This window comes from Myxocyprinus asiaticus, chromosome 8 (genome assembly GCF_019703515.2).
Source record: "Myxocyprinus asiaticus isolate MX2 ecotype Aquarium Trade chromosome 8, UBuf_Myxa_2, whole genome shotgun sequence".
NCBI classification, from domain to species: domain Eukaryota; kingdom Metazoa; phylum Chordata; class Actinopteri; order Cypriniformes; family Catostomidae; genus Myxocyprinus; species Myxocyprinus asiaticus.
In genome coordinates this window covers 46,332,402-46,345,152 of record NC_059351.1, presented here as the reverse complement: position 1 = coordinate 46,345,152, position 12,751 = coordinate 46,332,402, and the positions used below count along the sequence as shown (strand labels likewise).

The following is a 12,751-nucleotide window of genomic DNA, read 5'->3' as shown; positions in this document are numbered from 1 at the left end:
CCTTTTTCCTCCAAACATAACTATGGTCATTATGGCCAAACAGTTCAATTTTTGTTTCATCAGACCAGAATACATTTCTCCAAAAAGTACGATCTTTGTCCCCATGTGCACTTGCAAACTGTAGTCTGGCTTTTTTATGGCAGTTTTAGAGCAGTGGCTTCTTCCTTGCTGAGAAACCTTTCAGGTTAAGTCGATATAGGACTCATTTTACAGTGGATATAGATACTTGTCTTCCTGTTTCCTCCAGCATCTTCACAAGGTCCTTTGCTGTTGTTCTGGGATTGATTTGCACTTTTCGCACCAAACTACGTTCATCTCTAGGAGACAGAATGCGTCTCCTTCCTGAGTGGTATGTTGGCTGCATGGTACTATGGTGTTTATACTTGTGTACTATTGTTTGTACAGATGAACACGGTACCTTCAGGCATTTGGAAATTGCTCCTAAGGATGAACCAGACTTGTGGAGGTCTACATTTTTTTTTTTTTCTGAGGTCTTGGCTGATTGCTTTTTATTTTCCCATAATGTCAAGCAAAGAGGCACTGAGTTTGAAGGTAGGCCTTAAAATACATTCACAGCTACACCTCCAATTAACTTCAACTTGCCAATTAGCCTATCAGAAGATAATTGGCTAATTGCCTAAAGGCTTGCATAATTTTCTGGAATTTTCCAAGCTGCTTAAAGGCACAGTTAACGTAGTGTATGTAAACTTCTGACCCACTGAAATTGTGATATAGTCAATTAAAAGTGAAACGATATGTCTGCAAACAATTGTTGGAAAAATTACTTGTGTCATGCACAAAGTAGAGAGTAGTCCTAAATAACTTGCCAACACAATATTTGGCTAATATGAAATCTATGGAGTGGTTAAAAATGCTTCAACCTAAGTGTATGTAAACTTCTGACTTCAACTGTATATATATATATATATATATATATATATATATATATATATATATATATATATATATATATATATATATAACATAAATATAGTTAAAAAATATATAAATTTTTCCTATATCTTCTCATAACAGGGTGGACATGTCTCAAAACACACAATAAAGAAATACATAAATAAACTAAATAGTTACGTTTACCACAAATTTTATTTACCACTGAATACTTTATGTCAGGGTTGTGTGTGTTTGTTTATGTTTTTCATGTCTTTTATTTTGAAAGTTTAGTTCCTGTTCCTGTTTCATGTCATGTGGTTTCCTTGTCATGTGATCTGGTCATGTGTTTCCCATGTTCTTGTGTCTTGTCCCCATTGGTTCATTGTTTCATTAGGTTGTTTGCAGTCTTGTTATCTTGTTTAGAGTTCTTAGTGTTCATTGGTTATCTTTGTCTTGTGTTCTTCCATGTCCAAGTATTTTACCCTCATGTTTGCCATTGTCAATTGTCAAGTATTGTTTGCATGTATCGTTGTTGGTGTACAGCGTTCTATGTCAAGTTTCATAGCCAAGCCAAGCCAAGCCAAGTCATGTCAAATTAAGTTAAGTTTAGTCAAGTTTTTTGAAGTAATTTGAAGTAACCTTTAAATTCAACATACCATATTTGCATTATGATAATAATAAACACCTGTCACATCCTAATTTTTTTATTCTCATATTACACCAGAACTAAGATGTCATTGAATAAGAAAAATCCTTTAGTATATTCTAAAAAAATAATTAACCTTAAAATCACTCTGTCCTACAGCAGCTCATCACACTTGTCATCTAAAATCAGATGTCTTCTCAACTCATCAGATTTAAGCACCTCAATACGAAGCTTCGCTCCATCCGATTTGAAGTGTTCAACTGAGCATGTGGAGGATAAGACTGTTCAGATCCCTCAACTGCACAAATTATTACCAAAAACACCATCATATGAGAAACTAACAGAGCCAACAAGGATTTCAAAGGGATGACAAAACAAATTGAATTTAGATTGTGGAAGACTTATGGGGTTCAGATATGTGCCAAGGAAAATGTTTGAAGCCCTTTTTCTTCTCTAAATATGGATATAGTTCACTTTCCATTCAGTAGTAGATGTTTAAACAGGAAATTACTATTTTACTAATAGTCCCAACTACAGGTGAAAACTAAACAGCTTTCATGACGTGGTTTCTAAATGTGGAGTGTCTTTCTCTTTTCCAAGAGATGGAGGGACATCCATATATGTCTGAACGTTTGTCTCTCGCTAATCTTAGACAAAACAATAACATAATTTGCATGCTGGAAAGAACAACATCTGAGAGACACAGAAGAGGAGGGGGGCATGCTAGGAAAAAAATGCATCTTAACATTGCATGTAATGAATGTAGCAAATGAAGGCAAAAGACAGCTCTTGGTCATGAATATGTGTGGGTGGAAGCAGGGACAGAGAGGGTAATTGAGAATGGAAAAGGGCTTAGACAGGAGGAAAGAGATGGGGTGAGAAAGCAGGGAGCTTTATCTCACCTCCATAGAGTGCTTTCTGTAACACTGCCAAGGTGAAAGTCATACAGCTTGGTGAGGATCAGAATCACCTGTGAAAAGATAAACAACATAAAATAAATCAATTTTTATCGAGTTATTTATTTATTTATTTATTTATTTATTTATTTATTTATTGATAAATATCCATTTCTTACATTCCACTAACATATTTACATTTATAACAGACACATTTTTGGCAAAGCAACCTACAGGAGACTGCATATATTGCAAGTTGCCATTAAAAGAACAGTTTTAGTGGTTCGTTCAAGAAGTTTTATGATTTAGTTTGTAAGAGCCAAAAAGAAAACCATGAAAATGATACACAAATCCAACAATTTTAAAAGCATTCTATTTTTGGCCATGTCCACACTAAGGCATTTTTGTTTGAAAATTCCAGTTTTCAGTGTCCTAACATCATTGATTTCCAAAGTATGCTAGCATGATCACAAGGGAAGTCGGCATGTTGTTTCCAAGAGTTCCAGTATCCAAGGATCATCCACATTTTGAGACTCACTGATAAGCGCCATCTTCCATGTTTGCCTTTCCCTGTGCCGTGACAAGGAGCACGTTGTGTCAGCAGCATGTGAGACATGGGTTAAGATCTCATATTGAAACCAGGAAGTAATCACGTTCGCGTACTTAGTGACAAGCATGATTCGGAGGTTGCATTTTTCCCTCTAACATTACATTTTCACTCCACTGATGGTTAGTTTCAAATCATTGTTGCAAATCAACATGTGTCATTTTCAACCTAAAACATTTTAGTGTGGACGTGGCCCAAGAAAGGTATGACTAAAGTTGAAAAATCTCCCATTGACTTATATAAATAGAATGTTCAGAACTCAAAATGTAACCAACAGTGATGATTTAATCGAAATATGTGCATATGAATTCAGATTGGTCTTCTTTCTGACAGCCTTTTTCATACGGAATTGTGATTGGTCTTCATTCCTTGCAGCTATTTCACCAAATACTATACAGCTGCCTTTACAAAGCAATGACTTTTTCACATTGTGCTGATTCTAACACAGCTGACTAAAAATAAATACTATACTGAATGTCATGACAATGCCCAAACTAAATCCTGAAAGCTAAGTTTGTCATAAAACTTTCAACCTGGTCTCAGAATGAACTTTACTCTATATCCATTTCTGCAAACTGACTTTAACGTGCCGCTTTCTAAGTTTCGTAGCAGTTTCCTGGTGAAATGCACACTACAGGCGCTATAACAACTGTGCGTTTTATACTTTGTCACACAAATCACAAGTACAAATGCTGATTATGACTTTATAAACAATAATTTTTCGCTCTATTACTCACCTCCTGGTAAGTTATGATACCAAACACTTTTACTTTAACGCATGATACATTGTATATGATACATTGTATATGTGTAGATGTAGGTGGTCCTATTACAGATCCACCTACATATGCACACTTATTCCAACATGAATTGCTTGCTTGGTAGCTCACCTGATTGAGCGTTGGACTTTAGACTCGAGTCTCTTACATTGGTCCTGAAACCCAGGACCAATGGAACAGGGTTTAAAATGGGCAAGGAGGCGGTGGGAACTGACTGAACAGTCAAAGTAATATATAATTTAAACAGAAAGACACAAACACAAATACACACACAGCAGCTGCGTGTGGCTCTCTCTCTCTCTCTCTCTCTCTCTCTCTCTCTCTCTCTCTCGAACTGCCGCAACCGGCTGCCTTTATCCCTCTCCTCGGCTGATTAGACCGATTGGCTGTCACCCTCCTCCTCATCACAAAGGTCTTGCATGAAAAAGTGAACCACTGTGAACAAGCTTTTCTAAAAGTGCCAATGAACGGCCGTCAAGATTTTCCTGACAAATTACTTACATTTTGGGTTGTTTCCCACCAAAACCTATTTAATGCTTCAGAAGACTTGGGCTACTTTTATGATACTTTTGGCTGCTTTATTAAGCATTAAAGTGAGGCACTAAAGCCACTGCCATTGTATTGAAAAGATAGATCTGGATTTTGTGTGTGTGTGTGTGTGTGTGTGTGTGTGTGTGTGTTTTGGGGAAAATATTCCTTTAACACTAACACTGTTCTCACTTTTTCTGCATTGCAAGCACTGGTATTTCCTTCAGGAAATGTAAATCTAGTTTTCTGAGTTCTCTCTGCATTAATGTTCAGAAAACTTCTTCAGAGCTTTTAAGAAGCCAGTGGTACCTAGCAACCGTGGGCAGGCATGATTATAAGTCACTATTGCGATACGTTCCCTCACGTTGACATTTTCCTTAATTAAGGCTATTTCCTTCTGTCAAATGTTGCTGTATTTCCTGTACATGTCTAGGTAGGCCTGAGATGATGGGTTTCATTTGCATATTCATATTAAGTGTCCTTTGATAGTATTGCCTGGTGTAAAACAGGCATTTTCCTTGAGGCAAGGCTACAAACAAGCTGTCACTTTGAGTTATGTTGGTAGTAGCGGCTACACCGTGTCTGTTTCAAGAGATAAAAGTGAATGAAATGTACAAATAATAATAATAATAATAATAAGAAGAAGAAGAAGAAGAAAGAAAGTAATGTAAGAGAGGGAAATATGTGCTTCCTTGTCAGAGAAAAGTGTGAACAAAAAGTGTGAACCGAACCAGTGGCTCCATAGAAACCAAAGGCCAGCCATGCCACTAAATATGTAAAAATGGTATTTAGGCCCATGTACATGTATCATGGATGTTTCAAGGTGAAATGTCCACTGTGAGTGGTGCTAAAAGCAAGTTAACTTTTCTCTCACATGGATGCCGCTTTTTGGGTTAATGCCCTATCAAGTTTTAAATCGTAAAAACCTTCCTTCCAACTCTAAACCTTAAACCAAACCGATAGTGTCATAAAAATCCATCTTGATATGTAAAATGCTATCTTTGAAGCAACCAGGTCAATATGTGGCGCTTCAACAAGACTTGTAGTTCACATGATGACTTGCAATCTCATAACCCGGTCCTTTGCATTACAAGTGCAATGCTCTATTATTTAAGCTACTGTGAAATTTCATTGCACTCAAACAAGCTTGTAAATGTAGTTGGTTATGTAAAGCAGATGTTAAAATGTATTGCCTTGCAAGTCATGCACTGAAGTAAAAGTTTTTACATGTCATGAGATGTTTTACATGTTCACTCGTGATTTGTGTGAAAGGGAATACAAATTGTTGTTTTAGCGCCTCGAGTTATTTTTATGTGGGAAATTGCCGCGATAGGTACAACGAGCAACGTAAAAATCCTTTTTGCAAAGATTTAAGAATAGTAAAGTGTTATTCAATGTTATTCAACTCTGAAAAAATGGTAAATAACTTATCAATTTAATTATTTCAAGGGAGAAAAAAATCCTCTCAAAATATAGACTAGCAGTTTAGAAACTGAGAAGACTCCAGAGGAAATAAAACAGGGGTGTGTGAATGAAATTTCCTGTCATTCCTTAGGGCATCTATTCTTTATTGTGTAAAATCCACAGACAACCTAGCTGAAGTGAGTTGTTCACAAACACAGTGGAAAGCTTCAACCTCTTGATGCTGTTCTGCATTGTACATTTTGAGCAGGTCACCAGAACTCTTGTGATAAATAAAACAAAGATCCACCACTGATGACTGAACCAGTCCAAACTAACCAGATATCAGTAAAAGATGGTAGCTGTTCCAAAATGTAATAGATATTTAGGACAAAAGTATTTTCCTCCCCCCATGTAAACAACATAAAGGGTGGGTAAAACTAATAAGGATTAAATTAAGCAAAGTTTAGAGCTAATCCAGGGTTTGTTGAGCCAAGTTTAATTTGAATACAAGCTGTGCTGCACCACTCAGACCCCACTTCCACCTGGTATTCAGATGTGTTTTTGGTGATTGGATCTCAAAACGGGGTCTAAAATGTTTTGTGATCGGATCTCAAAAACCACATACGTATGTGGTCAAAAACGCATCTGAAGGCAAATCCGTCCTGTTTGCATTCCTTTAGCAGCGAAGCGCCACCCCTCACCTGCCAATCAACCGCTGCACTTGTCACGGCTCCGGTGAGTTCGGCAATTTGTTTTGTCACTTTCTCTCCCACGTCTTGCAGGTGCGGCCGGCATGCATGATCGGCGTTTCCATGGGAACATTTATTGTTTCCGGGGAAACGCTGATCATGCCACTGATTAGCGTGCAGAGCAACACCTGTTCTCTAATTCACGCTCTTCTTAATCCTGTCATGTTCTCAGTATCTTTGCTAGATTGTTGTTTGATGTTGAGTACTAACCAGTGTTGTAGTACTCAAAATCAGTCTTGGTCTCGATACCACTTTTTGAAGGTCTCGGTCTTGTCTCGGAATCGACTGCATTTTTGTCTCGGTCTCAGACAAAGAGGACTCAGGATTTTATTTCAAGACCAGTCAAGACCACAACTGCGGAGATATCACTAAACTTCCTGTGCATTGTCTGATTTATTTGTTCACATCATTACTGTGATTAGATGTAAAACTTCCTGCTTCAAATGCAAGCAATAACTTGACTCATTTCTAATTTGAAATTTTCGTTAATGTTAACGGCTGTCACCCCTCCCCGCCCCCCTTCACACGCACTCCAATAAAGCAAATGCAGGATACAGGAGAAGAATCTGTGGCTGTCTGAGAGATGTCAGCCAAATCTTCTGTAATACAGTTTGGCTACCTAAACCAGTGTTGCCATGGGAAAATTGTCAAATTCCTCAAAATAAATAAATACAGTTTTTTTCCGGTATTTTAGTGAAGGCATAGAGATGGTAGAAGAGTTTTAAAGTTGCCAATTCAGTATATTTTCCATTACAAAGTTTTTTATGCAATGTTTAAACATTTTGTCCATCATAACATTATTGTTCAAACAAACTCTAGTCTGCTATTATACGCAACTCCTCACATGCCCACAAAATGACACTTTATAATCACACTTGTAGTAAAAACATTCAGTCAGTGAACTGAATGAATGAGTAGAATACAACAGGTGTATTGTTTTACTCAAAGACTAAAAGCTGTTTATTTGTGCACAGCATAGATTTACAGATATTATGAACAGATGTGGCTTACTTGTTGCATTTCTCTCATGCAACATAAAAAGAATATGAGAAACTGTTACATATGATTACTAAAAATTCTCCTGTTTTAAACATGTCCAAAAACACTGTGATACGATGTGTAGATTCTCTGTAATCTTCATGGAGCGTGTTTGACATCTGAACCAGTGAATGGAAGCCAGGCGGCTACTTGTGCGTCCTAGTGCTCACAGCTTTACACACTAAGCTCTACTTAACAACCTGTCTAGACAACATCTGTCCTCTCTCTTCTAGGCCAGCATGTGCAACACCACCCAGCCCCTGGCTCTCTGACAGCCTTCTTGAACATCAGACTGACCTCAGGGCAGCTGAGAGGAGATGGCGGAAATCTAAAGATTCTAAACTCCTCCTCTCCAACCACCCCACCACCTGTTCCCTTGATCCCATTCCTTCTCACCTTCTCCAGGCCATCTCTCCATCCATCCTACCTGCACTCACACACATAATTAACATATCTCTACTTGCAGGCACTTTTCCCACTACATTTAAGGAGGCTCGAGTAACCCCGCTGCTGAAGAAACCCACAATTAACCCCACACAAATAGAACACTACAGACCAGTCTCTCTCATCCCATTCATGGCAAAAACACTTCAAAGGGCAGTTTTCAATCAAATCTCTCACAGAACAAGCTTCTGGATGACAACCAGTCAGGCTTCAAAAGTGGACACTCCACCGAGACTGCTCTGCTGTCTGTCACTGAGTCGCTGAGACAGGCGAAAGCTGAATCCAGATCATCCGTCCTGATTCTGCTGGACCTTTCTGCAGCCTTTGACACAGTCAACCATCAGATCTTACTCTCCACCCTCTCTTCGCTGGGCATCACAGGAACTGTGCTTGACTGGTTTAATTCCTATCTCTTAGGTAGGTCCTTCAAGGTAGCCTGGAGAGTTGAGGTATCCAGTCCACATCAGCTACTTACTGGGGTACCTCAGAGATCAGTGCTTGGGCCACTTCTCTTCTCTATATACACAACATCACTGGGACCCATCATTCAGGCACACGGTTTCTCTTACCACTGCTATGTTGATGACACACAGCTCTACTTGTCTTTCCAGCCCAATGACACCACAGTGACTGCTCGAATCTCTGCCTGCCTGGCAGACATCTCGGCCTGGATGAAGGAACGCCACCTGCAACTCAACCCAGCCAAGACCGAACTCCTCGTCTTTCCAGCCAACCCTGCTGTTGAACACAACATCACCGTGCAGCTGGGTGCAACTACAGTAACGCCTTCCAAACGGTCAGAAATCTAAGGGTAACCATCAATAACAAGCTAAATTTCACAGACCACATCTCAAAGACCGCAAGATCATGTAGATTTACATTCTACAATATCAGGAAGATAAGACCCTTCCTCTCTGAACATGCCACACAACTTCTTGTTCAGTCACTTGTCATAACTAGACTAGACTACTGTAACACTGTCATTGCAGGCCTCCCTGCATGTGCAATTAGACCCCTGCAAATGATCCAGAATGCAGCAGCATGTCTGGTCTTTAATCAACCAAAGAGAGCGCATGTTACACCACTCCTTGTCTCTCTCCACTGGCTGCCGGTTAATGCACGTATCAAATTCAAGGCTCTGATGCTGACATACAGAACAGTCACTGGGTCTGCTCCAGCATACCTAAAATCATTCCTGCAGAGCTACTCACCCACTAGAAGCCTGCGGTCGGCTAAGGAACATTGCCTTGTTGTACCAACACAAAGAGGCACCAAAACACTTTCATGGACTTTCAGCTTCATCATACCACATTTGTGGAATGACCTTCCAAACTCCATCCGTGAAGCTGACTCACTTTCTGTCTTCAAAAAACGACTAAAAACACATCTTTTCCATAAGCACTTAACCAGTCACTAATAAAAAAAATAATTAAAAAAAAAATAATAATTCTTGTTGCACTTTAATCTGTTTTTAATACTATTCTGATGCTAGTGAAACTTTGTAATATGGCACTTTTTCATACCACTGTCTCCTTAAGATGATTCGCTTATGATTTCCTCCTTTGTAAGTCGCTTTGGATTAAAGCGTCTGCCAAATGAATAAATGTAAATGTAGTGCCTGTCAGATCCAACCTCTGTCAGTGCAACTTTTTTTTTTCTCTCTGTCAACAACACAATTTTGACCCAGTGCGACTTATAATCAGGTGCAACTTTATTTTTGGAAAATACAGTAAATAAATAAATAAAATGATTTGCTGTACCGTTGCAAGAATTAATTTGCAAGAACAAATCTACAAATTGGAAAAGACACAAATTTGTTGGTTTTTCATTATCCAATTAGTGCTCTTGGCATCTGTGACCTCATTATACAGCGTACCTATCTTATTGCATTTTTTGCATAGCCGAATTTCAAACATTACGAGTTCACGTTACTAAGACAGACAGAAAGCATAGATAAGTTTTTGAAAAGGAAAACTATCGATGATGGTTATGTGGGATAGTGGTGTACCATGGGATTTTTTAATCATAAAAAGTGTGCCGCAGAAAAAAATTAGGGAAACGCTGACCTAAACCACAAAGAGTTAATCTGCAAAAAAGCATCCAAAAGAAAACACACAGCAGTATGTAAATTCTGCAATGCAATGCTTACCGAGATGGCTGGGACTACATAAAACTTTTATCAGCACTTAGGAAGCATAAATAAAGGTAAGCTAAATGTAAGTGATGCTAGCAAAGCTAGCTAGCTAATGTTAGCAATCTGCCTCTTGCTGAATTCCATTCAACTCGGAAAGTTAATATATTGTTTAAGAAAAGACAGAGAAAAGTGAAGACTTAAGTATTGAATAATTGTTTGATATATTCTGTACTTAATGATGGTTTCTAGGGGAAGAGTCATCCAGAAAACCTGATGTGATGCTTGCACAAATTTTTCTATTGTTTTAGGTGGATGGTAAAACTTGGAAAAAGAGTGCTGAATAAAGATAGTTAAGTTGATTTCAGCTCCTTAGTGTTTGTTTGTATTTGTTTTCTCATAGAAAACAAAGGACAATTCACACACATACAATTCACCTCTGCAATGCCTTTTTATTATTTTATCAAGATGGTAAAATAATAGATTTATCTCATGGTACACTGATACATATACAAACACACACACACACACACACACACACACACACACACACACACACACACACACACACATATGGCAATAAAAGAGGTGAATGAAGAAGAATCTTCATTTGTTTTCTGTGGGGATTTTATGGGAATGTGGATCTTTCAGATCAATTTGAGGAGTGCCTATGGTTTGCATGTTCCACATTTTATCGTAAGTGTGTCATGCAGTGTGGGACTCACACTGGTCTGGTCTTGGTCTTGACTCAGTCTTGCCCTGCCTTGGTCTTGGTCTCGACTTGGTCTCAACCCCACAAGTCTTGGTCTTGTCTCGGTCTCGATACACTCTGGTCTTGGTCTTGACTTAGTCGCGGTTTAGGTGGTCTTGACTACAACACTGGTAATAACCTCACTCTCTCTGTCTAGTTGGTCCTGTCTCATGTATCTGTTGGTTGCCCACGTGTCAGGTGTGTGGTTGCCTTTCAGTATTGCTGTGTGTCAACTGGTCTTCCACAGAGGATACCTCGATACCTGTGTATCAGGAGTAGTATCGCCCTCTTCAGATGGGTGCTGTTCTGCACCTCACTAGCTTCAACGGAGGATTCTACAAATCTGTTCCTGACTTCCACAATGCACACTCTCATCCTACGAACACGCTCTTCAAGGAATGTCCCCGAGTGTGGCTCAGTGCACTCGCTTCCCTGTCGCCTCTTCCCGCTGCTGCAGCCGGTGCCGGGTTCCTCGACATCCACAGTGACTGCCTTTTGTTATTGATAAATTCCATTAACGTTTCCTTAGTTTGTTCTCCCTATCGCATCGTTACAGAGCAATCTAGCCAGTATGGACCCAGTGGAGGAATCTACTCGTTGCTCCACCCTCTCTAAGCCTGGAGCCCTGCTGGGACATCAGCAGGACCAGATCTCTGCTTCAAACTGGCCCCTGGAGATGATGGCTTTGCAGCTCGCCGAGCTCACCTCCACAGTGCAGCAGCTCTGCCTATCTCCTGATGCTGAGCCCCCTCAGGAGGCTTCCTTACCCGCTCCGGGGATTCCGCTGGCTCCTGGACACTTTGAAGCCCGCATCCCCCTCCAACCCCATATTCAGGTGAGACTGAATCCTGCAGCGCATTCATCTTGCAACGATCCCTGTTTTTCACATTGCAGCCCTCCACTTTCACCTCGGATACGATCAAGGTGGCCTGCGTTATTACGCTCCTCACCAGAAGGGCTGGCGAATGGGGCACTGCCATGTGGGACAACAGACATCCCTGCAGCGCTTCCTATCATGCTTTTTCCACAGAGCTCCGACGAGTGTTTGATCACTCGGCTGAAGGTCGGGAGGCGGCGAGGGTCTTATCTGGACTGTCTCCAGGAAATCGACGAGTTTCCGATTATGCAATTGAATTTTGCACCCTAGCTGCTTCGTATGAGTGGAATGACCACGCTATGTGAGATCAATTTCTGCATGGCCTTTCTGACAACATTCTGAATGAGATTTACTCTTTGGATTTGCCTCCACACTTCGATGACTTGGCGGATTTGGCTAACCGAGTTGATCAACGCTTGCTTTTCATCAACACTGCTCTCCACCCACCCTGGCGGCTGATCCTCCTACTCGATCTGATTCTTCATCCTTCTCACCGACATCACAGCCTGACACTGAGCCTATGCAAGTCGCTAGAACCTGAATCTCATGTAGGGAGAAGCAGTGACGTCTTGTTAATGGACTGTGTTTTAACTGCGATCGATCTGATCATCTTTCTGCTTCCTGTCAAAAGACATCGCTCGTCAGTTGGAGAGGGGTTACTGGCGAGCGCTACACCTTTGGACAAAACCCCTGGACTTTGCACACTTCTCCCGGCCCGGCTGCAGTATGGATCTGCTTGTCACACTATTTCTGCTTTGGTCGATTCTGGAGCCAAAGGGAACTACATGGATTTCGACTTGGCTTCTAAATGGCATCTTCCTATGGTCCAGTTGGATAAACCCATCACAGCTTACACCTTCAGTGGAACATCGCTGTCCGTCATCACTCAATCCACAAAGCCAGTCACCTTCGTCTCTGGGAATCATACGGAGCAGTTGTCTTTCTACCTGATCCAGTCTCCATCGGCACCGGTAGTGTTGGGGCCTCCTTGGTTAGTAGCGCACAAC

At 40.4% G+C, this 12,751-nt stretch overlaps 1 protein-coding gene across 1 annotated transcript in view; it reads right to left on the bottom strand.

Annotated features, from left to right (window-relative positions):
* LOC127445306 (VPS10 domain-containing receptor SorCS3-like) overlaps positions 1-12,751 on the bottom strand; it is a 424,873-nt gene that overhangs the window by 259,080 nt on the left and 153,042 nt on the right. Inside the window, exon 2 of the mRNA XM_051705291.1 lies at positions 2,443-2,510. Coding sequence (XP_051561251.1) covers positions 2,443-2,510 — 68 coding nt within the window. The remainder of the gene's footprint in view (positions 1-2,442; positions 2,511-12,751) is intronic.